General features: G+C 31.7%; 1 protein-coding gene across 1 annotated transcript; it reads left to right on the top strand.

Moving 5' to 3' along the window:
• Window positions 1–792: 792 nt before the first annotated feature.
• LOC129218368 (poly(rC)-binding protein 3-like) lies at window positions 793–26,707 on the top strand. Its single transcript, XM_054852613.1, has 11 exons — window positions 793–915; window positions 4,031–4,054; window positions 4,144–4,176; window positions 5,910–6,026; window positions 14,091–14,219; window positions 14,932–15,060; window positions 15,939–16,055; window positions 20,024–20,105; window positions 23,041–23,188; window positions 24,940–25,059; window positions 25,893–26,707. The coding sequence occupies exons 1-11, from the start codon at window positions 793–795 to the stop codon at window positions 26,203–26,205; spliced, it is 1,335 nt and encodes a 444-aa protein (XP_054708588.1). The 3' UTR covers window positions 26,206–26,707.
• Window positions 26,708–27,486: the final 779 nt, after the last annotated feature.

The following is a 27,486-nucleotide window of genomic DNA, read 5'->3' as shown; positions in this document are numbered from 1 at the left end:
CTTCCTCTATGACAGTAACTTAAAATACATACTTTGATCGACAACTTAACTTTGTCACAAGGGCAAAGGTAACGGTGATGAAGGGGTGAAAATATTACTTGATGACTAAGACATTTCATAATTGAAGTAAACCATGCTTAAATGGGGGCTTGACTATTTTTCAAGTTTTATGATTATTGCATTTCCTTCCACCACACTCTCAGCTGCAAAAGTCGATTTCTCTAGTTATTACATAAAGATACATAAACAGATGTACTATATTAAGTGATTGTGTTGATTGTGTAGCAAATGGCAGTTATAATATTGTAAAATTGGTCATTCACAAGTGATGTCATGCCTTGAGGGGGAGACTGGGTCACGAAATTGTGACAAGGGGAAGAGAGAGGGTGACAAGAAGTGACATCACACTGTTATTATAACAATATGTTTATAAAAATGACATGTGACTAGAGGAGGAGTAAGATGAAGTGTGACACTTTGTGACAAAGAGGGTAGGGGGTCAAAGATGTTGAAAAAAAAATGCGACAACATTTAAGGACAGCCCATTAGTACGCACTCCTTCAAATCCTCATTTTACTCTTTCAAAATTCCTCCAAAACTCCTTCATTTAATTTTTGAAATTGAGTACGAACCCTGTATTCCCTTTTCTTGCGTTCTTGACCCCCCCCCCCCCCCTTACATAAACTTGTATGATATACCCTAGTATTGAACAAAGTAAACCATTTTTTCTCTTTTCATATTCCATTTTAAGCTATTATGAAATGAAAATACGAATTTCTTTTTTGTAGGAACATGGCATCAGGTGTAGAAGCTCCTCTGAAAAGTATTTATCATATTCCTCATCAACAAACTCCTCTTACAAATGGCGTCAGTCCTGCTGTCACTCTTACAGTTCGTCTCATTATGCAAGGAAAGGTATGTTATTACTGATTGTAGTCTGCTTTAGAAGTCACATTTTTAAAATCTGCTTTGGGTAATAAATATGAACTCAAATATTTCCGTTTAGGGCTTATTACGAAGAGTTCGTTCAAATATTTCTCTCATAGTTTTAATGAAATCGTACTTTCAGTTAATGACAAAAAGATAATCTATAAGTATTTATTAAGCTATTTAATCTCTATTGTAAAGTTTATTGTATTAAAAGTGAATGGTACTTTTGTTTTCTACTTCCTTTTACAAAAAAGGAAGTATTGTATTCGCAAAAAAAATTTCACTCAAAAATCAGCCTTAATTTCCATTTTGCTCACCCCCGAATGAATGTTGAGTTTTTTTTTTTTTTTTTTTTTTTTTTTGACTCGGACTACACGCGGATATATGCCTAGGAACGTACAGACACCCGAAATATCCATTTTGACGATCCCCGAGTTTATTACAACGAGTTTTCTCGTGACGTCTGTATGTATGTGCGTATATACGTATGTATGTCGCATAACTCAAAAACGGTAAGTCGTAGAAAGTTGAAATTTGGTACATAGACTCCTAGTGGGGTCTAGTTGTGCACCTCCCCTTTTGGTTGCTTTCGGGTGTTTCTAAAGGGGTCTTTTGACCCTTTTTTGGGGACAATCATTGTTAATGTCAATGTACACTCAAGTGGTGTTATTAGTTAACGGGCACTTGGCGATATATCGCCATTTAATCGCCAACTTGGCGACAAATTTGGTGGATTTTTTTTTAAATCTGTTTCAATTTGGCCACTGTTGGTGATCTTTTGAGGGTAAACTATTGAATCACATTAAAATTGTCAGTAATGGGGAAATGACATTAAATTGGAGCCAATATTGCAAACCTTTCTTCGCTCGCACGAAACCTTTCAGCTGTGTTTTGGCGTAGTGTTGAGGGCTTAGAAAACTGCGCTCTTGTTTTCACTAAAAATTTAAATCCTGGATAAAGTGGTAACTAAAAATGAAAATATGGTTACGTGACTAAACTAAATTCGCTTTTTGTGTTACAAATAAAACTTTAAATCAAGAGTTTTTTAAGTATGAAAATCAGGAAATAATCCAAGTATTTTGGGTCAGACATAAAAAAACTACCACTCTTATTTAAATTCATGAATTTGATGGTACAGGTTAAAGTGCTAATTTTGATGCCATGAGCCCTTTTTTTTTTTTTTTTTTTTTGGCATATGCATCAAAATTCAATTAGGAGCAGGTAAAATTGTTACCAAATGTCTTCCAAGCGACTTATGTTCCTTGAAAATAATAGTAAATTCTTTTATCAAAAGATTTACTATTATTTTCAGATTATCAGAATATTATGGTACATTGAATATTTTAAATAAATTTATGAATTACCTGCTCTCAATATTTATGCCAAGCAGGCAGTGGCGCCGACTCCAAAGGACTTGAGGGGGCCGGAGCCCCCTCAATAATTTAAGAACATTATTTGTCATATTATGGTTTCTAAAATCACAAAATTATGTTGGTATTTTTTACTTTCCTTGTTTGAAGATAGTTACATTGTAAAATACATTCAGTAATGAATTAAAACAAATAACTATTGCGTTAGTAAGCAGGTTAGTTGAAAACGAGTGATGGAAGACGTGATAGTTTTCTTCAATTATTAGAGTTAATAAAGTAATCTGTATTAACTTTTTTAACTCTATTAAAGGGGCATTCCAAGGTATTTTTGACATTTATGTAGAGTCCGTAACGTGACCTTTTTTGCCATAACTTTTTAATTTACTGTTTGATTAGCATATTATTTTATTTTGATCTTTACCAACCAACATACTAGCTCAAATTAAAATAATTTGCAAATCAAACGGTAAATTAAAAAGTTATGGCAAAAAAAGGTCACGTTACGAACTCTACATAATGTCAAAAATACCTTGGAATGCCCCTAAAGCATTAATTTTGAGACATTATTTTTATTTAATGAACTCTGAGCCTTTCAAAGCAAGCTTAAATTAGTTATTTCACTTATAGTAATCAAGGTACGACAGCAATCTTTTATGCTTTATTCTTTTAATGATAGTTAAGATTTATTTAAATATCATTTCACTCTTTTCAGAGCTATATATTCACTGCTTTGTAATAGACTAAAAGCATAATTATTACTGTAAATTAAATTAGCTTTTTAAGAAAATACCATGCCTGTTTTTTTTTTTTTTTTTTCAAAGCCAAAAAATGTGTCGGCTTGTTCGAGTTTCTCAGAGTGCCGATGGATTTACCAAGAGTCGAGTTTTTGAGGCTCAAATGTTGGTCATGTGACTCTAAAATGCTTAAAAAACTTTAAAACTCACTATTTTTTTATCTCGAATTTTAGAAAATTTCTCCTGGCAAGGCCCCTGTTATGGCACCCTCCCCCTAATAGTTGTTATAAATCGGTGCCACTGGGAGTTCCTTTCCATGCAAGTCAAGTGCACTACCTTGTATAGTGCCGTAGCCTAGCTATGGCACTTTACGGCTCCCCACAAAATGGAACTGTAAAATTGTCCCTCACTTAAGGCAAGTGACATGATCTAATTGAAGCAGAAAATTTGTGTACCAATTTTTAGATTGTTTTACTTTGAAAACGCCATGTCACATATTGTTTGTTTGTATAAATTATACATACCTAAAAAATATGTAAGTTGGCATTTTCAAGGCACAAACATCTGAATTTTTTTGGATGGGGGGGGGGCTTCGTGCCTTAACATACTTCCTAGACCCCGGTGACATCCGGACCCCCCAACAATTTTTCCAAGTCGGCGCCCCTGCAAGCAGGTATTGCTTGTAAAACAGCAGCACATACACTCCAATAGTCGACCTTGGCGCAAGGTAATTTTTGTCCTGAAACTATCTGGAAATTTAAATATATGGGTCTTGAAATTTTCTCTTGTGCTTGTGCTCTCCCTGTTAATGCAATATCTATCACAATAAATGATTTATGAATTTTCTGCTTGCCAACAAAATAAAAGTAAATCCGACTTTTTTGTTGCTTAATTTTAATTATGTTCTATGTTTTATTAAGTTCAAAACAGTATATATTTGTTGAACCATAAATTTGTGCTTGTTTGAATCTAATTTTTTTATTTATTTGTTTACAGGAAGTCGGAAGTATTATTGGAAAGGTGAGAATTATTCTTCTAATTATCTTTTTACAGAAGTGTTTTAGTGGCTGAATTTTTTCTAATGTGCTTCCTTTTTTTTCGTATTTTAGAAAGGAGACAATATAAAGAAGTTTCGAGAAGAGGTAAGTTGTTTACAATTTTTAATAATAAGTAGTGTCTAATTCAGTGATAGTCAACTTTAGTTATTTACTTTGTTTGATGTTGTGCCTATATGCTTTGAGGGAAAAAAAAACGCTCTTAAAATCTGCTTTAACTTTTCTCCAAATAAGATTATTTTTTTTTTTTTTTTTGAAGAAAATCCCTTTACTCTTGTTTTAATTTACTCTAAAACTTGCTCCAGCTCTGCCAAGTGCAGAGAATGGTGAAGTAAAACTTGTCATTGATTGTTCGCAATCTGCAGAAAAGTTTTCAGCATTATTCATTTAAGAGCTTTAATGAGAATAGCCTGTGAAATAACTTTGAAAAGAAACAAAAATCTTGGTTAAGATTCAGGGAGCAACATAATTGTTTCTTTGAGAATCACTTTCAAAATAGTGTTTGCAAATAGAAATCTTGCAAATTCGCCAAATATAGTATTGATAGGATTATCCTACTGAAAGGCAGGAAAGTTATAGGCACTGGCATATTTTTTAAGTTTTAAAAAATATGTCATAAAAATGTTTCAAAAATGTTTATAATTGTTGAAAATTCTAGATTAGAAGTAAAAGAATTAATCTTCCACTATGCAGTTTTCAATCGAACCTAGAACTAATTTTTACATATTGTAAAGTAAAAATTATTTTCAAAAAACCTCAAAATATGTTCGCATTTTTACTTCTTTTTACAAAAAAGGAAGTATTGTATTCCAAAAAAAAATTCACTCAAAAATCGGCCTTAATTTCCATTTTTCTCACCCGAATGAATGTTGATTTTTTTTTTTGACCCAACCACACGTGAATTTATCCCTAGGAAGGTACAGACACCCGAAATATCTATTTTGGCGACCCCTGAGTTAATTACAACAAATTTTCTCGTGATATACGTATTATGTGCGTATGTGTTCAGCTCCATATGTATCTCGCATAACTCAAAAAGGGGTATGTCCTAGAAACTTGAAATTTGGTACGTAGACTCCTGGTAGGGTCTAGTTGTGCACCTTCCCTTTTGGTTGCATTTGGATGTTCCTAAGGGGTTCATTTTCCTTTTCTTGGGGGAAAATCATTGTTAATTTCGATGCAAACTCAAGGTGTTATAGTTTTTCGGACACTTGGCGATACATCGCCAGTCTTTTGGCCGCCCAGTTTCGACAAATTTGGCGATTTTTTTAAAATTTTGTTTCAATTTGGCCACTGTTGATGATATTTAGAGAGTAAACAATTGAATCACATAAAAATTGCCAGTAATGGGAAATGAAATTAAATTGGAGTAAAAGGAAGTCATGTGATGCACACATCAGCTTATTACTTAATGTTTTTATTTTTTAAATACTTTTTCATATTTAATTTTTATGAAGAAAAAATCTTTTTTTTCCTCTTATGTTGAATTACTTAGGGTTCCCAAACTTGGTGCATCAACACCAAGATTAGATTGCCGTAGGAACAGGCGAGGGGTACAACAAAGTGTCCATGGTATCAATATATATGTACGTGTATAATAGCTATAAACTGGGATGCCATGAGAAAATGGAGTGCCATAAGAGATTAACTGGGGTGCCGTCAATTTTTCAATGGTAATAGTAAATGTGGAAAGAACGTGATTCTAAAGTATTACCAAATTTATTTTGAAACATTACAATGTTGTGCGAGTTAAAATGTAAGACTTAATTGTAGACTAAGACTCTTTGTAGTGAGTGATAATTTTTTGAATTCCATTATAGAGTGGGGCTAAAATAAATATATCAGATGGTTCATCACCAGAAAGGATCGTCACTGTCACTGGTTGCACAGAATCAATTCTGAAGGCTTTCTCATTAGTTGCTCAAAAGTTTGAAGATGTAAGTCATTTGAATTTTATATTATTACTTCCTATTAAAAAAACTTTTTCTATTATCTTTCTCTCTCTCTCTCTCTCTCTCTTTTGTATTGTCAATTGCACTTTTAAAGCACTATGCTTTTAACCCGTTCGGGACGGGAGCTCGCCAAAGCCAGTGCTCCCTCAGGACGGCAGCTGTTACACGCAGACTGTGCGTACAGGCCAAGGCAATTTCTCCCGCTGAGCCTATTTTGCAGTTTCGGAAAGTACGAATTATATAACAATGAATAAAATGTACACTTTGCATAGAAATGAAACCATTTTTAAATATATGATAAAATACGTGTGTCATAATTTCAATCATAACAAAAAAATTTAATAAACAATAAAAAATACAAAATATATTGTTTTTTACTGTAACTAAGATTTTTAAAATTAGACAATATATTTTGCACAAAACAGGAAAAATATTTGTGCTTAATTTTTGTGAAATACTTGAAGAATATTTTAGCAATTCATATTTTAAAGCCTCGTGAAAAATTTCAAAGCACTGAGCAATGTGCATTGCGCATTTTACACTCATAGGTACTGTTAAGTCTTTTGTTCTGCTTCGAGCAAACGACACATCTCCGTCTAAAATCTTTGCCTTCTTTTTTCAGCGTATAATTTTAAAAAGTATCTACTGTATGAAGAACTAAAATAAAAATAATTTATAGTTGTTTCTGTTACGAAAGGAGATAAATTATTTTCCAAAAGTGTTGGCAACCTTAATTTGCATTAGTTTTTTCTCATTCGTTCTTTCCTTCTTGCAACGAGATAGCGTCAGCAGAATATGCAAATTTCCGGTAGCATAGCATTTAAGCTCCCGGCACTTTGCCTCATTCTCTTCCATTTCAATTTCAACCCAAGTCAGACTTGGTTGTTTCTTTCGGCAGCTCAGTTGAGTCTCTCCGTTTTTGCCGATAGCTTCGGCTTACTGCTCTTGACATGAATATCATAACTCGATATGTTTAACGTTTCATACTTTGACTTAGAATGTTATCTTCAGAAGTCATTTAAAGTATAATGAGCTACTTAATATTGTAAAGAGCGTATTCTCAGCATTTCCTTTAATATGTCATTGTATATATCATAGCCATAATAAGCAAGTTACTTTTTAAATTTGACTCTTCTTGGTGTTGCACAAGATAAATATGTTTCTTCAAGAAGTATCATATGTCCTGGTTGAGCTTCCACTGAAAGTTAATAAGCTGAGCACTTTTAAAAGCTCACAGTTTAACAGTTTCAATGTCGTCTGAAAGATCCATAAATGGATCAGTCATGATTTTAGATATTTCCTCCTCGTAAAGATGACGTGTTCACCATGGCTACACAAATGAATCTAAAAGTAAAACCCCTTCCTAGAATATTTCTCATGAAATCCCATTATAAATGGAATCGAAACTAGAAACATCCATTTCAAAATGAGTATGCGTTTCCCTTTTCATTTGCTAGCACATGTTTATATATTTTTTCATGAAATCCAATAAATCACAGACACTTGACGAACCCCATTCTGACCCCATTCTGACGTCAGAGAGAGAAATACTAATGTTCTAGACCAATCATCTGGACGGAACATGAATAAGTAACGTCATCTGATAGTAAACTATTTCGTTCCGAAATCGAGCCGCACACTTGCTTCGCTCGGAATCTTGAGTAGTATACGCAAATACACGTGATTCGGACGGGACAATCAGCCGCCACTGGCGCAAACGTGCTCATTCGTCCCGAACAGGTTAAAATACATAAGTAGTTTATAGCTTCTAAAACAAGATTCATAATCAATCTGAAAAGCTGTTGATGCTAGATTAGTGTAGTTGAAAAAGAATTCAAGGAAACTACATCCCCCTACGTTTCATTTTAACCTGTCACTCCTATGTTTTATTTCAATGCCTTTTTTATATCAATAAATGTTTGGTTAGCATTTGCAAGGGTCTCGCCACCAAGCTTCCTGGACTACTACCCCATTAGTTGATATCACAAAATAGTTACGGCTACATCCAATTTCTTCCCAAGTTCCTGTCCCTCGAGACGTCACCTGTCAGATTATCCATTGTAGACACTTCCTTTGTCAAAGGAAACAAACTTTAAAAGCAGGTACAATGTGTCCGCCATTACTGGTCACGCAAAATTTGTAAATCTCTGGATAGACGCTCGCCAAAAGAAGAAGGATAACAGGCCAAATTGTTGCAATCCTTCCAAAAGAGGAACCAGTGTTCTCTCTTCGCAGTTCTTCGAAAATTCTTGGAAGTCGTGAAACTGCTCTTTGCAGTGCAACGGGTGGTAGAAAAGAAATAAGAGATGTGTCACAGCATTCAGTATATAGTCGTTTTCACTCATTTTATTTTTTAATTTAGGACTATTTCTTAACATACCTTCTCTGTCATAATGCACGCTTTTTCGAAAAACATTACAAAATAATAGTAATTTTAAAATTAGAGTTTAGCTAATAAATTTAACGAATTAACATCGAGGATTAAACTTTTCAAATGATGCAGGTTTTTGAGCTTTCTGTGATTCGAAGCAAGTAATCAGTTCAAAAGCGCTTTTAACAGTCTTTTTTTTTTTCAGTATAATTGTTCAAAATGGCTTTTGAATTTGAGCTTAAAAAGTTGCAATGTTTAGAGCAGATAATGGGAAACATAAGCTATTCTCTCTTTAAGCGCAATATATTTTTTTTTTAAATGAAAGTCTATACTTAAAAAAAATAACAGGTAAATTTACCTTTAATTTAAAGAAGTTTCACCACAAATAAATTTCAAAACGATAAAAACTTAAAATGCACAAAATGGTTTTTAATTCTGAAGACTATATGAGTTTGGTTCGTTCTAAAAAAGTATCAAATGTAATAAATGAGATTTCTATATGACAAAGCTCAAAAATTTGCATTTTATCTTTTCCCATTATAACTAGTTTAACTCTAGAGCAGCCAATATATTTTAAACTGCTTAGTTGCTAGTAAGTTTAGCTAACCTTTAACTAATTTTGTATAATGAACATCCCTGCTGCGGATGAGTCGTAAAGGGGGTGACTGCCTCCTCACTCCTAAAAGTAAAGGGTTCCTTGCTCCCTCCCTTTTCGGAGGTAAAAATTAGTGATCGATCGAAAAATAATTTTCTGCTCAGTGGGGATTGATTTATTTCGCGAAAAAAAAAAGCTGAAAACTCCAAAAAAAAAAAAAGACCTGTTTCATGTTATTTCATTCAAATGGAACTTTGATTTGGAAAGAAAGGGGGGGGGGGGTCCTACAGACATCCAGACATAGAGACTTTCAACTTGATTATTAGTAAAAGAAAAATAGTGCATAATAGACAGGGTTGTTTCGTTTAAACCATGTTGGTTTAAACCGTGGTTTAAACTGTTTTTTTTTAAAACCATTTTATTGTTTTCCCCCAAATGTTTTCCTCAATTTAATATGTTATTGCAAAGGGTAAAATATAATTAATGCAAAGTAACTAGCAAAGCTTTATAGATAAATTACCGATTTAATAAATTTAGAAATTATATTTTTTAAGGTAATGAAAGTTTACTGAATAGTTTTCTTTTTTTTTTTTTCTTTTTAAAAACCTATGCAGCTTTTCTATTAGGTACATAAATATACAGGGCAGACCGTGTAAGTTTTTCTAAAATTACATGGAAAAAAAATCCAAATAGTTCTGTTATAATTTTTATTTTCCATTTTTTTTTTTTTTTTTGGAATTTTCAAGCTCGTTGCACAATTGGAAGATAGTCTTCACCAGTCGCAACTTTCTGTGCTATTGCAACTCGCAAAAAAAAAAATAATAATAATAATAATAATAAATAAATCAATAAATAAAAATTAATTTGAATTTTGACATCTAGAATTCAAATTATGTTTTTCGCAATCACGAGTGTGTGTGTGTGTATGTATGCAAGTGTGTTTGTGTCTGTGTGCAGGTATGAGTGTGTGGGTAGTTGTGTTTATGAGTGTAGGTGTCTGTATGTATGCATTTGTGTGTATGTGTGTATGTGTTTTTTTTGTACGTGCGTGTATGCATGCGTGTAAGTGTAGGATATTGACTCAACCTGGAGGCGGTTTTTGCTAGAGGAGCAGCATCGTGAGGAGCCGGTCGACGGTTATGCTGCAGAGGGTGCTGGCGAGAAAATAAAATGATAGCACATCAAAACAGTCAAATAAAAGCAATAAGCAATCGTGATTGCTCAAAAAAAAAATCGATTTTTTTTTGCTCCTCTCTATTGAACACTGATAGATTGTGATATTCTAAATAAACTAGCTCTGAAACTGTCAAGTGCGTTATTTTCCACGCAAAAGAAAAAGCTGCAAAAGATTTTATTCTCGATGCAAATGATTATAAAGTTATCAATCATTTATTAAGTTCGTAAATTTTTTGGTTAATATATTCTTGATTTTTTTAATAATGATTGAGAATTAAAACATTTTGTTACTCGAGAGTTGAACTTTTTAATTTTTTTCAATTAATAGTTATTTTATAAAATTACGTTTCTTACAATGTATAATTTTGCATTTCATAATTTCAAGATACATATTTCAATGAAATTTTGTATCCTAGATTTGCACTTTTTTTTTTCTTTTTGCCTATGTTTGTATACTAACATACTGAAAATATGTGATTGACCGAAAATGTTTAAGAATTTAAACACAGTTTTTGAAATTATGAAACTGCACCAACTAAAACATTTTCAGAGAATCTTCTCGACTTCATGTTTATAGCAGTTAGTGTTTTATTTTCATCTAAAATGATTACTTGAGTTTCAGAGAATTATTTTTATTGTGAAAAACTTTGACTTAAGCTGGAACCTGAGTCAAACGAGAGAGAGAGAGAGAGAGCTAATATTAGTATCAACGTTAGTACACAAGAAAGTAGCCTTATGTACTTCAAGAATAATTTCTGATTTATTAAATACTGATTTATTAATTCTTAAAAAATAATATAACATTTTTTAAAACCCGTTACTGAATGCTTTTCAAACTGCATATACAGTGGCTCCCAAAAGTGTTCATACACTTACGATTTTCAATGAAATACGCCATTATCCATTCGTTAAAATTTATATTTTCGCTGAGTATTTAATTATAAGATCTATGATTTACTACATGAATTCAACAAAACTACATGAAATTTTTTAATAACATAATAAAACTAGATTTTTAAGAAATCAATAATCAAAAAGTGTCAGAAACTTGATCTCACAAAAGTCTTCGTACACTTTGAAAAAATGTCGAAAAACTAGTCAATAATCCAACTTTTTACTAATTTATTAATTAGTAGAATATCATGCAGTATCAAGAGCAGCTTTTAAACGTCTAGGAATAGATTTCATTGTTTTTTTTTCTTTTTTTTGTGCAATTTCTGAGTAAGTTTTCAGCCGCATTTCGAGTCTTACAGTTTCTAGCTCGCTTTTCGTTTCAATGGTGTATTTTCGTAATCTAGCCACCAGATATCTCCAAATATGTTCCATTAAGTTTAAATCTAGCGATTTACGAAATATTTCTAAGCTTAAGGTCAATTTTTGAGGCACCAAACGCAAACTTGTGCTGCTTATCGTTATCTTGATAAAAAAAAAAAAAAGTTGTTTTCGATTACCAAATTTTGAGCTAATAGTTTAAAAATGTTTTTAAAAATATTTAAATTAATAGCATGATTCATTATTTCATCAAAAAATTAAAAAGTTCCAAGTCTTGATGCTGATATACACCCTCACACAAGAACACCTTTACCGTACTGATTAACTGGTCTAACTAAGTTCTTAAGATTAAGACTTGTTAATAAAGTCATCCTTCTTCTGTTTTTTTTTTAAATTAGAACTTGATATAGGAATTTGAAGAAAGATTTATATGGGTGTTAAGTATTAGTCAAAACATGAAGAAGCGGCACATGAGGTCTTTGCACACGGGCGGCCGACACCCTAGGATCGTCCCTGATGACAAAATGAGCTTACTGAATTATGTAACTATTCAAAAACAACAAACATCTACAATCTTTACCCAGTAATCTTGCACACTATAAACCTGTCTCGGATTTAAACATTTAGAAATGTCATCCCTTAATATTGAACAAACATGTAATTGTAGAGTACCCGTGCAACTGGAAAGTCAGTGAAAATCATCATGGATTTCAGTAATTATAAAAAATGGACATGGAAACTAACAATTTGGATTTGTGGATTTTATGTTCTAGAACAAATATATGTACCGAATTTCACAGATTGTGTCCAAGCTGAATGACTAACCAAGTTTAATTTACAGTTTGATTTACACATCGTTTTATTTTGAGTTAGTCCTACCAACATGCAAACTCAAAATAAAACAATGTGCTCATCAATGTGCACAGTACATCAAGCAGTTATGGCAAAAAAAAAAGTGTCATGTTGAAGCCTTACATTCGGAAAAAATTCGATGAAATGGCCCCTTTATTAATTTTTTTAAAAATATATTTATTAAAAAAATTTCAGAAGTTGAAAAAATAAAACTAGCTTAACTATTCGCTATTCACCAGTACTTTTACTTCATTATTACTAAAAGTTTTGAGGATTCTTTTATTTTGGAAAACCATTTTAAAATTAGAAGACAGAAAATTTTCACGACAATTTCATGTCAATTTTCTAATGCGGAACCAGTACGTCTTGTTTCCTCTTTTGGAATGAAAATATGCAGTACAAATAATCTTTATATGTCGCGGAGATTTTCTTTTTCTTGTAGATTGAATAAATGTTACGTCCGCCATTTTGAAATCGTGGACACACGTGCTACCTATTCTTAATTTTCATTCACCTGTTTATGGGTGGGCAACCCCTTAAGAGGCCAAGTAATCGCCAACTTCATTTTCAGAGGAAAAACAGTTTTGTATTCTCAAACACCTTTCTCTGCGGGAGATATGGTTGGAGAGCATCGGCTAACAATAAGCGCTTTGTTAGCTCCCCCTATTCCCCCGGGTCTGAGGAAGAAATTGGAATCCACCAATAGTTACATGACAAAAAGGCTTGGGAAAATGAACTTTTTATATGCTTATCATATTTTGTCTTAGTAAAATAAATCATCCATCTTGCGTAGCATCTCATTTAATAATTTTATTTATGAAATCTCTGTTTAAAAGGACATTGGTCTTTTATTTAATTTTGAGGATTGCATATAATGATAGTTTGAAATAGTTTTTTTCTCTGTTTAAAAGAATTCATTTATTGTTTAGTAACGATAGTTTTTTCATTCAAAAATAATACTATAGACAGTTTTAATTCTACACAGTTCAGGACCAAAGGTTTTGCAAGTTATACATAAATAAAACTATTAAAGTTAATCTGTTAAAATTATTTTATAGTGAAAGTTTTTGAACTATTTTATAGTACCTTAAATTTATTTTCACTTTTTTAAAGCAATCTAGTGTTTGTTCGAAAATTTTGTCAATGAAACATTTTGTATGTCTTTCATATTATTACTCTGCTCTCTGCTCTGAACATATTCATTCATATAATACAATCAAGTAAAAAATAAAATCTGAAATAATGCTCTAAAATCACAGTGGTCAAAAGTAAAAAAATATTTTTTTAAATAAAAAATGATGAAAACTAAAAAAAAAAGTGCAATATAAAAGTAACAAATTGTGATACATATTTATGACTACTAGTCCATATCTTAATACATTCATAATGCATTATTTTTTATACACTGATTACTTGAAAAAAATGCAGTTCTTTTAATTTTCTATACCTTTTTTTTTCATTTTTATTTATGTCTTTACAGCCCTCATTTGCTTTGCCTATTGCTATTCTGGGCCATTCCACTAAAAAGTCAACCCTTTATCCATAAAGTAACGGTTCATTTAAAAGTAATAATTTTGTAGGATAATGACAAAATTTTTGCTTAAGATATCACACATAAGTTTGTAATTTGTTATGCAGAAAAAAAAATTTCATATATATTTTACAGTATTATTTTTAATGACATGAGGGGTCACGTACGGGACAAAATGACCATTTTCCGTGGGATGGCCCTTCTGCGATATTGATACTATTTTTATATCATCTAACTCTTTATGTTTTTCAGGATTTACAAGCTAGTGTTACTGGAACTAATGTTCCAAAACCTCCAGTTACACTTCGCCTCATTGTTCCTGCTAGTCAATGTGGATCACTTATTGGAAAAGGAGGTTCAAAAATCAAAGATATTAGAGAGGTTTGTTGATGATTTTTCATTATTTTTAATGAATTCAGAAATTTTTAAGGGATCAAAAACTTCAATTTTGTAAAAAGAAGTTCAAAAAATCAGTTGCCAATTAAGCTTTTGAAATCGACTACATTGTCACAGTCAACTCGACTACATGAAGCTGACTGTATACTAAAGCAGGAATATGCAACATCTGCCAGATAATTTCATGCGTTCAATTGAAATTGTCAGTTACCTAGATAGAAATAAAAACCTCAATGTGAATTCATCAGTACATTATCCTTTGCTTCTGAGAATGCTGCTGCTTGATATTTTGTAGCTCAATACCATATCAGAAATGTTGATGTTCACATTATACTACTGTTGGTTTATAAATTATTAACTAGGAAATTCCTGCATTTTGACTATGAGAGCCAGTTAATTAATTAAACTCACTGTTAGGATATGTTTCTGATATTACATATTAATTTATTTACAACATTTTGCTTTGTGAATAAATCTTTTAATGCAATTCTCATACTTGGGGGAGAAAATGCTTCTTAGATATGTTATCACCTTTTGCTTAAAACGCTTTTGTGGAAACAAAAAATATATCCTTTGTACTCTAGCCATATTGAAAATGTTAAAAGAGAAAAAATCTTTGTATAAAAATAAAAAGTTGTGTTCTTGTTTTGTTATTCAGAAAGTATGAAATTAATTTTTTTTGTAAAAACATTTTCAGGCCACTGGTGCATCTATTCAAGTAGCTAGTGATATGCTTCCAAATTCTACTGAAAGAGCTGTTACTATATCTGGTACAGCCGAAGCTTTGACCAAATGCATCTACCAAATTTGTTGTGTTATGATGGAGGTATTTCTTCATTTAATTTTCATTTTGATGATTTTTATTACTTAAATAAAAAGATAAATTCTTTGCAAAATATTATTGCAAGGAATTTGTTTCAAAAAATGAAATTATTTTGACTTTTACATCATGTATCTTCTAATTTGCTAAATCAAACCTATATTATTCTTGATGATATCTACAGTGAGGGCAAACCTAAGCATTGTGATCGCTATGCAAACCCAAAACACAGCATTATGACGCTGCCAGTTAGGTTCGCCACAACATAGTACCAAAAAAAAATTTTCCTTCAAAGCCATGTAATTCATGCACAAATTTTCTGCAAAAAACTTGGTGGTTCACCCGGAAGCTATACTAGGTTCTTTTTAAGTATTATAGATAGCACCAAAAAAAAAAAAAAAAAAAAAATCCTTCATAATTCGAATTTGTTTGGAGCCCCCCCCCCCCCCACACACACACACCTTAATTTCTATCTGTAATTAAACGAGTGGGCCCTATATGACCTCAAAATGTCTTATCTGTGCACCATTACAATTTTTTTACCTTAATTAACTACATTCATTGCAAAATAGTAATATTTCATGATTGAACTGTATTTATTGTGTAAAATAAAGGTAATGAGGGGATTATGTATTATTTTGAACACAGTTCATAAATTCATGTCTTTAAAATACAATAACCATGTAGCAAAAACTTTTTTAAAGAAAACAATTAAACATTCAAAATGTTTATGGTTAGTGTTTCGTGCCACAGACTGTGATAAGATTTTATACAAAACAAGCGATCAAATTTCATGATATTTTTAATTGATTTTTTTTTTTTAAAACCTCAACATCATTTTGGCTGCACTGAATATTTGCTAACTGTGAAGGTCTTTTTTTCAGTCACCTCCTAAAGGAGCAACAATTCCTTACCGACCAAAACAAACTGTCATGCCATTACTTTTCTCTGGTGGTCAAGCATTTGCGCTACCAGGACAGTATGCACTTCCTCATCCTGACGTAAGGAAGTTTTCAAATTTGTTTGCAATGTTTTATTTCTTAAAATATTCATAAAATTTCAAATATTTCTGAGTAAATAATTTATGTGTGTTTGTGTTTGTTAAGTTTATTGTAAACATTGTTTATGTGTTTAAGATATTTGAATTTAGAATCATATTTTGATTAACAATGTGTTTAATGTTTGTTATTATTTGAAGTTCATTGCAACATACTTAATGTTTGAAAAGTGTGTGACTTGTTGGTTATTTTAGTTTAGTTAATGCAGTTTAGCTTGAGTAAGTGTTTGTGTAGATATATATGCTGCTGTGATGTTCTTTCACTCTTTGACAAATTTTTGCATCTTTAAAGATTTTTAAAACGTTCCCTTCTCCTTTTAATGTTTCATCTGCCAACATCAGTTTCAACATTATCATTACATTACTTAACAATCTAAAAAAGTTACTTTTTTTAGTTTTCGAAGAAATCCTAAATTTTGTGTTTTATTATTATTTTTTTTTTTTTTTAAATTTAGCTATTGGTTTTGCTGCTCTGAATTTGCTTGTTGAATATAGCAGGCATCAATTTAAAGTCACTGAGATGGCAAATCCACACTTTGACACTTAAATCTATGAATTAGATTGAAAGTATTCCAGTATTCTCTTAAGAAAAAGATATTTTTTTAAAATTTGCATCAAATTCTTTGTCGTGTAAAGCCCCTCATTTCATATTTTTCTGAAATGGGAGGGGACAAAGAGTTATATACTTAATGTATTGTATATTGCATGGAAAAACTACAAATACCGTCCACATATTTTTATTTTAATGCTTTTAACTTCTCAAAACCAGGGAGTGGATTACTCCCCGCTGACTCTGGCATAGTCCCCACTTTTTTATAAATATAATTTAAACTTTTAGAAATTTTCTGTTGCTTTAGGTTTCAGTTTTTTTTTTTTTTTAAGTATTTTAGATGACATAACAGATGAAATAAAGACAAAAAAAAAAAAAAAAAAACTTTATTTTATTTATTTTTTTTCCAATTTAGTTGAAATTGTTATTCATTTCATGTAGCATATATTAATGCTTTTTTTTCCCTCCTAAATTTAGAATTCTTAAGTCATTTAGGTCCTTCAATTATTGTACAAACAGAATATTGATAATTTTAAAAGTGCGTAGCCCTCTCTATCAAAATACAGAGAGGGAAATTAGGTCTTTTTCTTGGAATGAGCTTAAGCCCTCTGATAGAAAATTTTGCTGCAATTTTATTACAAACTAGCCGCCTTCGGCCACCAGCTGGTCGCGTTTCTGGGCAAGCAGCCACCTACGGCGACTGTTTGGCTAACTTGTCGTTTACTTTTTTACTTCAAGTTTGTCGCCCTCAGCGGCTTTTTAAATAATTTTGGCCGAAGTATTAATCAGTCCATCTCTATCTTTTTTTTTGTGCCATTCAATTTTTTACGCCAAAATTGCCGCCTTCGGTGGCTATCTACCTTTACAATCTATTTCTAAATTTTCATCTTTCTAGGCCTTACCGTTTTCCCGAGATGTGCGCCACACACACACAACTTATTTTATTATATGTATAGATTAAAACTAGGGCAAAAAAAATTTCCTAAGGAAATACTTCAAAATTTATGCTATGACTGAAATCAATCTTCTTTTTTTTTTTCTCAGTATAGATGTTTTGGTTTATTTTAACTTTTTTACTTTTCTTAACTTTTTTTTAAACATTTGTTATTAGTAAAAAATCCTATTTAGTTTCTGAACAAAAGTACAGTTGAGCTGAGTATACTTAGAATCAATTTCATGTATTATCTGTATGTTATGCTTTGTTAATAAAGCATTTTCTTTCGGAATATTTTTTATCATAAGGATCTTTAAATGGTGATGTATGATATACTGTTTGTAAAATGCTGGTCTGTTTTTGCGTAATTAAATTTTTGTTATGATAAAAACTGAAACGAGAAAAGAGTCCCAAATTTCCTAAGGTTTTTTTCTGAATGCTTAATATATATGCTTATCAAAGAATCTTTTTACTAATAAGTATATATTTTTCTCCCTGTTTCATTTTTTTAAAAGTTGCACCTAATGCCAAATTTGTCCAATAAGATAATTTTTTTTTTTTTTTTAAATTTTTAAGTGTGAATGTATTGTCTTTCATTAAACAAAAAGAGTCTTTTTCTTTTACTAAGAAGGCTTAAAAATTCTATTTTAAATGCTCTCTGCAATCCATTTTGGCGTCGCCAGGGATATTCTTTTTTAAACCTTCCAATAGTTCTAAAATTCATGTTCTTTGATTTGAAATTATTTTCAGTATTTGCTGTAGCTCTTAAAAATGCTTTTGCATTACACAGTGCTTTTTGAATTTGTTTAATGTATCATATAATTTTTATTTTCACTTAACACAATGCATACATGTTAGGCCCTTCAAATTTTTACTCAGCTTTTCCCAAATAACTTTCAACATGCTTACTTATATTTTTGTCTTCATAATACATTTGTTAATCATTGATAATTATGTATGCAGTCCTTTTGGATTTTGTCATGTGCTTCTCCTTATCCTTGAAATCTCCCTGGCGACGCCCACAAAGTCTTAAACCAGTGGTTCTCAACTAGAGAAATTTAAAGAATGTGTTGAATGACATTTGAAAAATTATGCTTAGTAGGATAAATTATTTTAGCGTATTGCATCTTTTTTATGATGCAATACTTATTATAGATCAGATTCTTCATATTTTACCAAAATCTGATATCAACTATGAAATATACTTGGAACTGTGGAAAAACCGTTGAGGTTCAAATTTGAAGCCTCTATTTTTTGTAATGTAAAGCTTCTTTAAACTTTAATAGGTTCAATCTTTGTCAAAAATGAAGAAATAAATGTTTGATTTATTTTTTAAATCAAAATACTCAATGTAAAACTCTTTACTTATCCGTAACTATTTTTATTGCCTCATTACTAAGTATCTAGATTTCCTTTTAAATATTGGGTTTAATTTTGATGTAAGCATCTTTTGTACGAACTATTCTTCTATATTTGACTGGTAGAAAATTACTAATGCAATGTGTACTGAATGAGAAAGATATAAAAATTTAAAAATTAGCCTTGCTCCTTTCACGTTTTTCTAGAATAGCTTCATCAATAATACTCAATTGTCTGCCTGTTCTTGTAAAAGATTCAAAACTAATTTCTTTAGTAGTCAAAAAACTTAAATGCTGACTTTCTTGCAAGTACATTTATTGATAACCTAGTGGTACCCGCACGGCTTTGCCCGTAATAGAAAAATTAAAAGGTCTTTCGGTTTGCCTGTATATTTACAAATAATGTATGGTGAATTTTCTCGCCAGTTGGCTTGTACCCATGTTACGGTTCCACGTTATGGTAATTTCGTATCTCGCCAATCGGCTTGTGCCCATGTTACGGTTCCACGTTATGATAATTTCGTAAATAATGTATGGTGAATTTTCTCGCCAATTGCCTTGTACCCATGTTACGATTCCACGTTATGATAATTTTGTATCTTGCCAATTGGCTTGTGCCCATGTTACAGTTCCACGTTATGATAATTTCGTAACTTACTCGTCCATCTTATGATATTTTTGTTCTTAAAATTGAAATAGAAAAAGAACCACATCGAATTTTCGAAAAATCGCTTCGAGGTGCACACCCCCATGCTACAAACTAACTTTGTGCCAAATTTCATGAAAATTGGCCGAACGGTCTAGGCGCAATGCGCGTCACAGAGATCCAGACATCCAGACATCCTCCGGACAAAGAGACTTTCAGCTTTATTATTAGTAAAGATTAAACATCATTCTGCTGACTTCTCTATCTATCTGGTTTGTCGTTGCACTTTGCTACTGCTGAAATTTCTTTGTAAAAAAAAAAAAAAAACTAGGGTTTGCGCGAGGCTAATGAAAAAAGTTGAGAACCTCTGTCATATAGAATGTTGTTATGTGTGTGTTGGTTGACCCCTCTCTTTCCCTCTCAGCTGAGCAAGCTACAACATCTGGCAACCCTTCAGCATGCCTCCACTGCACCCCTCTTGCCTGGGCACACAACGTCACCTCAAGGTAGTCAACCCCTACTCTTACTCTGTCCTCTTCATCTATCCTATGCTTTACCATCGTGTGGCTTGTATTATTATCATCTGAAATATTGTTTCATCAAGAATAAGTGTTACTTCTTTCATGCATTTTACATTACAGTGGCCCTTCATGTTTTGCTCTATTCTTTTCAAGTTTTTTATTGGAATTTTAATGAAAACAATGCCTAATGAACTATTATTTATAATTTATACAAATACAAAAGTGACGACCAGCAACAGGCTCTGGGCCCAGCTAGGCTGGTCCCAGTCAATTTACAATCCCCAGTGAAGATCAATGGCCCTCTTAAAACTATCTACTCCCTTGCTCATTACCACCTCTTCCGGTAAGCTGTTCCAAGGTTCCACTACCCTGCTATAATAATAATTTTTCCTAATATCCATGTTAGCCTGAGATTTAAATAGCTTAAAACAATGGCCTCTTGTCCTGTTTTCAGCGCTAAACTTCAGCCCCGTAACATCTTTCATTTTAATAAATTTAAACAACTGAATCATGTCCCCTCGGTCTCTTCTTTGCTCAAGACTGTACGTTTTTCTCCTTCGAAGCCTGGAATCATAGTCTAAAATTTCAATTATTCTTTACAGTTAAAACGTTTTGAAACGCTGAATTCACAAAAAAATTTTATTCATAAGAAATTAGCCATAACTGCAATGTTGATTCATGATATTTGGTTACAAAAATTGGATATCTTACCAATGTGCTTCTTTTTAGTTACTAAAGTGCAATTTTGATCTTCATTATTTTTTCTTTTTTATTTAAAACCTAACATTTTGTTTTTATTCAAATATTCAAGAATAAAACCCACAAAAGTAGTTAATATGCTCTAGGCCTAAATTGACTAGTTCCTTTGTGCCTGGCTTTCTACCCTCCGAATGAATATCCATTGACCATTGCAAATATTTAAACTATCATGGATTAACATTCCTTTGCAATAAACTTTCCTTACATGCATAACTTTACCATGACTGTAATTACTCCTAGCTTTTATCTTGGGATTTAGGAAATTTATAATAACAGATTTTTACTTCCTTTTCTTTTCTCAATTGTAGATCATCAACATTTCTATCTCAATAAACTTTCGAATATAATGTATATATATTTTATTCTTTTTTGCTTTTTAAAATGCAATTCCATTCTTGTATAGAAAAAGCATTGTTAATTTAACGTTTTTTACCAAAAAGTAAGACCTTACAATCTGTGTATATATGCAGGGGTCGAAGTAGTCCTATATATCCTCTATTTTCAAAAAAGCATCAAAATCATTCTATATTTTTCAAAAATGTCCTATATTTCCTATATTCCGTTTTATACCCTATATATCTTTTAAAAAGAACAGTAAATAAACTTTCTGACATCGGGTTTTTCGCTGAAAGTATGTGCCCAAACGAATTTCAAACTAAAAAACTCAACTGACTAAATTCTGCAGCAGGCATCTTCTCTCATTGGCCACAGCAATGTGATGTCACTGTTATAGTGGGTGGAGTTTTGAGAACTAAGTCTGAAGTTGGTTTTAGAATTTTGCATTGGGGGGGGGGGGGGGGCAACAGCCGTTTGTTTTGTTTTTGTGTTCAGTGCATTATCTGATCAGAATGTTCTAATTTTCCTTTTGCAATCTTGTGGAATTTTGGGATTGTGGAATGTTAGCTCCTTATGATGTTAAAACGTAGTTTGTTGCAATAAGTTTAATTATTATGGCGAAATCGCATCACTTAACAAAATTTCATGTGGAGTTGTTGAACCAGGAGGACATTAATACTACAAATTTTGGTGCATGATGCACTAAAGAAAAAGATGATTTCACCGTTTTTTGACATTTTTGGTACTGTTCAGTGCCCATAAGCAATAGTGGATTTTCGCAATTGAGGCAGCATGCTAAAACATTCAAGCATAAAGAAAACTCTGAAAAACGTCAAAAGTATCCTTCTCAAGCTCTGTTTGTTCTTAATGCAAGTGGTAAAGGGTTCAGTTTAGATATAAAATCAAAGAGCAGTGGAATTAGTACTTGGGTCATGAGTGAGGAAGAAAAAATAAAAATTATCTTTGTTCAAATTTTGTTTAGTTATTTAGTCTATAAAGTACACTTTTTTCAAAAATTATTTTTTCAACCACAGGAAAGTCATTTTAGATGTAAGGTATTTTGTTTGAGGTTTTTTTAAACAAAATCATTGATAAGAATAAATAATATATGATACATATTATTTCTTTTTTCATAGCGAAGTTATTCATATAATGTGTCCTAAATTTGTCCTATATTTTATGTGGAAAATGTCCTATATGTGACAAGTCTCACTTCTACCCCTGTATATACAAATTTACTCCTAAAAGGAAAATTTGCTCTACATAATTTTAGGGAAATTTTAATGGAATCACTACTTTACTTGTGTTTGTCTTCTGCAAAAGAAAAGAAAAAAAAAAAGCCATTTCATCTTGTAAATAAAATATTTATATTTTTAAAAATTGCTCTTGCGTCAAAAACATAAAAGAACCAGAAATTGTTATTTTGTTATATATTGCTCTCTATTCGTTATTGAAAGTATTCCACTGCTTAAAATTAATTCGTACACTTTCATTTCCTATCTTGCATCTAACATTAGCAATAGAAAGGGTAAAATATGCATTTTTGCAATTTTCTTATTATTTTTTTTATTCCTTTAATTTGGCTTATCTTAAATTTTGTTTGTTGTCTCCCAAATATGGCCACTGTAATGAAACTTTATTTTATTTGTGTTGTATTACTTGACTCATGTAGCTAAACAAAGAAAATCTAGTTGCCAAAATGCATTTTAAGTTGTTCATTTCATTCTTTAATTAGCAAAGAAAGGGGGAAACATGTCATTTCAATTATGATTTTAGTTGAAATATAGCAGTATTAACATTTTAAGCTCAAGTGTTTAACTTACAGCATGGGCCTCCTTAGCTGCAGCAAACAGTGTTCGGAATTTGAGCAGGGCAGCTTCCGTGGCTCCCACTTCCACTTCTGAGATGAGCATTTCAAATGAACTCATTGGATGTATTATTGGAAAAGGAGGAACTAAAATAAATGAAATTAGGTATTTATTAATTTTTGTATAGTTCTGAAAAATAACTTTTGTGAAGAAAAAATTGAAACACTGGGAGAGTCTTACAAGAATTGAAATTTTCTTACGAAATTTGGCAGTAAAAACCAAAGGGGTGTAAGTGGCCTTATTGAAGTGTTGAATAAAAGGTGTGCAAAACTCAAACTCTTTGATAGTAGTGGTGCGACATCAATGAAAAAACATTAATGTTCAAAATTGAAACATCGTTTGTATCGATACATCAGCCCCAAAACATTGGTGTTCAGAAACATCAATCTTTTAAATGTATATTCTATTCTTGCATGAAAAAACCCAAATGAGTGTTTCAATGCTAGAATGAAATTCACAGCCTGTACTTATGAATTAATAACTAACATTTTTGAACTGACAAAGAAAGGTTAATGATATTGATAATCGATAATTAATGTTTCAAATTAAGAATACAAATAAATAAATAATATTATGAGAATCAATTAGAGATTTTTAAAAAAATTCCAACTAGATAACACACACACAAATAAAAAAAAAAAAACAGAAAGAAAGGAAATATAACAAAGGATTGTTCTTACATACTTACTTCTAACATAGTTACATGGAAGAATTATACAAATTACATTGTGAACTCAAAATATGTTCAAAGATTGTACGTATTTATAATGATTAGAAATATGCATTAGTAACAATATAGTACACACTTATGAATGTAAAAATTATATATTTTTTAATTTACTACTTACTGAGAGTAGGGGACTATAATACAAGTTCATATATATCTAAGAGGAAAAATATCATAAATACAGTGATGTTTTTATTAAGAGAACTTTAGTAACACTCATTATTCAAGTTAACATTGTTCTTTGGAAAAAATTGTTAACTTTTCTGCGATATAAGTCTACTTTTACAGACAACTAACAATTGAAAATTGTTTTCAATGCGATAGATATCCCAATAACTAATCAATAATGAATCTTTTGCCACAACTGTAAACGTATCCCCTGTTCTTTCTCAGGATATTTTTGTTTCAAATAAAGAACTTCAACATCATAAAAACATCGACCCCAAGTTGCAAACATCCACATTGATGTTGTATCACTACTGGGTAGACTTTCATCCAGTTTTGTTTTTTCTTTCAAAAACCTGCTGTATAGCAGCATCTACCCGAGCTTCCATTACTATCCCTTGTTCCAAAACAGGTGATAGTTTCTTACCATTTGAGGCATTGAGAAGCAAAGGGATGTAAGTGGGCTATTTAAAGTTTTGAGTAAATTGCGTTTGAAGTTCAGATCCTAGGTGGGCTTTCATTGAAAAATTCCTGAATCATGCTATACAACAGCACCCACTAGGGGTACTACTATTATCTCTTGTCCCGAAGCAGAGGAGAGGTTAGCCTATCATTTGTACTGGTTATCTCCAAATTTTAAATTTAGTCACTTACATCCCTTTGCTTCTCATTGCCTCATTTGCTCTAATTATCTCCAAATTTTGAATTTTGGCACTTCTCTCTTTGCTTCTTGGTGCTTTAAATTTTGTCTAGGGAATATTTTTATTTGTCTTTAATGTTAAAATAATGCTAAAGGATTAATTGCACTTAAAATAGTTTTGTATTGAATTTTGATATCTTTAAATTTTATCAACATTAATATCCTCCAAAAATATTTTTTATTTATTTTGCTTGTTTCATGATAACTAAATTAATAAAATATGTGGACAAACCTGTTTTTATTTATTTATTTTTTCTATGCTAGGCAAATATCTGGAGCAATTGTGAAAGTTTCCAATACTGAAGAAGGCTCAAAAGATAGAACAGTTACAATTACAGGAAGCCCAGCAGCAGTCAATTGTGCTCAATATCTTATTAATGCAAGGTTAGTAATTTACTGATCTCTTTATACTATTGTGTAGTCATAAAAATAAATTAAAAGAGCAACTCCTGGCCCAACAATAGCATATGGCTGAATGAGCAAGTCAGAAATTTATCTTCAGCTGTGCAGTGGTTGCAGCATTCAGAGTCAGGGTTCGTACAGTCGTGATAGGTGTGTATAAAATATCTTTTTTTCCATTTTTAAGGAATTAGAATACTTTTTTTTTTAATTTCTGATGCTTGTTTTTTAAATTTAGCCCTTCAAAAGTCTCAAGTATTTCCAAAACTGCTAACTTTTATCAAAAATGCTACAACTTGTACACAAGTGTATATAGTAAATACATTACTGTAAAAAACCTTTAAATGACTAATCTGTATCATCCGCACAACTTTTCCGACGTAAACAATAAGTTGTGTATAATTTATTTAAAAAAAGAAAACTATTGCTGCATTAGCGATATACAGCATTTTTGGCATACTGCATTTTGAAGCTTCCTCTCATCTTTCCACATTAATTCAAAGCTTTTACAGTGAAAAATAGTGCCTGATTGTACTTGAAAATGCAGCTATTATAAAAACACTTGAGTGCAGTACAATGCTCTATTATGGCGCGTCTTTATTTCAGAATGATAATTAAATTGTATTATTTGAGTCTAATTTAGTCATAACTAATTGTGATGTGCAAATATATTTAAATGTGCCAAATATTTTATAGATTTTTGAAATGATCCATATGATTCCAAAATCATTATAACACAAAACCTGTAGGGCCTAGGTGTGCGTAGTAATGATCCTTCTACCACATATTGATTTTCTTCCTGCTCAACTCTTTTATAGTATTGAAAGACACAAAACTCTGGATCCCAAACAAGTTCCCACCAATGCAGCCGCAGTCAGTTTTGCTCCATCATTGGCAGCTACTCCTTTGAGCCCCTTGGCGGCCGCTTCCCTAGGGCAGCTGATGAAAACGACCCCTTCGCCCTTGTCACTGGGCCTCGCTCCGGCTTTCCTGCGAGGGTCGGCCGCGGCCCTCTTTGCCGCAAATTTCAAACAATTTCAGGCGAAAAACCTTTCTTACAAGTTGAGAGCTTCTTCCGTGACCACCGGAGGCCTCAAGAAGGAGGACAGGAACAAGTTTTCTCCCTATTGATGCACCTGCAGCTGTTTTCACATTACTTGTTTGGAACAATGTGCCAAGACAGTTCCTGCAGAACTCTACAGGGTAGCCACTGTGCTCACTGCATCAACTTTGTGGCTCTTTGGTTATTCAAAGTTTCAGAACTTGTACTTAATGTGTGTGTAAGTACACATGCCCGTGTTATGTGTCATTTCATGTATATAGATATACAGTGGACTTTTTTGGTTCATATTTCCAGGGACCACGTTGTTTAACCATGTTGCTTTAGTATGCTTATTTCTGTATGTGTGTAATTTTAGCTAATGTGAGAAAAAAAGAAAAACTATGTTTCTCTGAAAATTTTGGTTTAAGGTACTTAAAACTCTGTTCTAAAAGATTGCATTGAGAGTAAAAATTTTGCTGTTAGAACATATTTAGATCAATTCCTGCAGAAATTTTATTTATGTATGCATAGTATATAACATGCAGCAAAATGTTGAATATCTAAAGCAGTTGAGTGTTCCACATGCTTGGATGGGTGTTTTTTTAGGTCATTTATAGAAAAAATGCACTATTATCCTAAAAGGCAGTTAGAAATGAAAAAAATATATATATCAAGCACAAAATATTGTATATTTTGTATCACATTACTTATAAATAACACGGAAAGCTGATGAGCTTATTGATGTTCAAAATGGTGATTAAATTGACAAGTTTTTTTTTTTTTTTTTTTTTTTTTGAGGGGGGGGGGGCAGCCTAAACATTTTGAACCCTGCAGAGCTGCGATTAGAGCAACTTCTAAATTATACATTAACTTAGATTCCCCAAATGGAACACTCTCTGTGAGCCACCTTACAACTAATTGGTTTATCAATGCTCTGCAGCTTATATGCGTTTTGGTTTAAGTTCAAATCCAAATTGTGGGTTTAAGAATAAGGAGTTTTGAAAGATTTTTAATTCAATAAACATGTCACGTTTGTGTGGAATTTTTCTTGTTTACCAAGCAGTATTAACTTTAGAAATCATATAGTATGATGAAGCTGTATCAATAAATCTTCTAGTAAACGTTTTTCCCTACTGCAGTGAAATATTTTATCATTATAAATATCAGACATTGAATTGATGCAAGTCCACTGTATGTATATATACTTTTTTTCTGAATTAATCTGACCAATTTAAGAAGAATCAACTTTTAATTTATTATTGTGTATTCTTACGTGCAATTCATTCTGAACACTTTTATGTGTATGCAGTACTGGTGATTTAAAAATATTATTATTGTGTATTCTTACGTGCAATTCATTCTGAACACTT

This window comes from Uloborus diversus, chromosome 3 (assembly GCF_026930045.1).
Source record: "Uloborus diversus isolate 005 chromosome 3, Udiv.v.3.1, whole genome shotgun sequence".
NCBI classification, from domain to species: domain Eukaryota; kingdom Metazoa; phylum Arthropoda; class Arachnida; order Araneae; family Uloboridae; genus Uloborus; species Uloborus diversus.
Note: the sequence above shows the minus strand (reverse complement) of the source record. Positions and strands in the feature narration are given on the sequence as shown.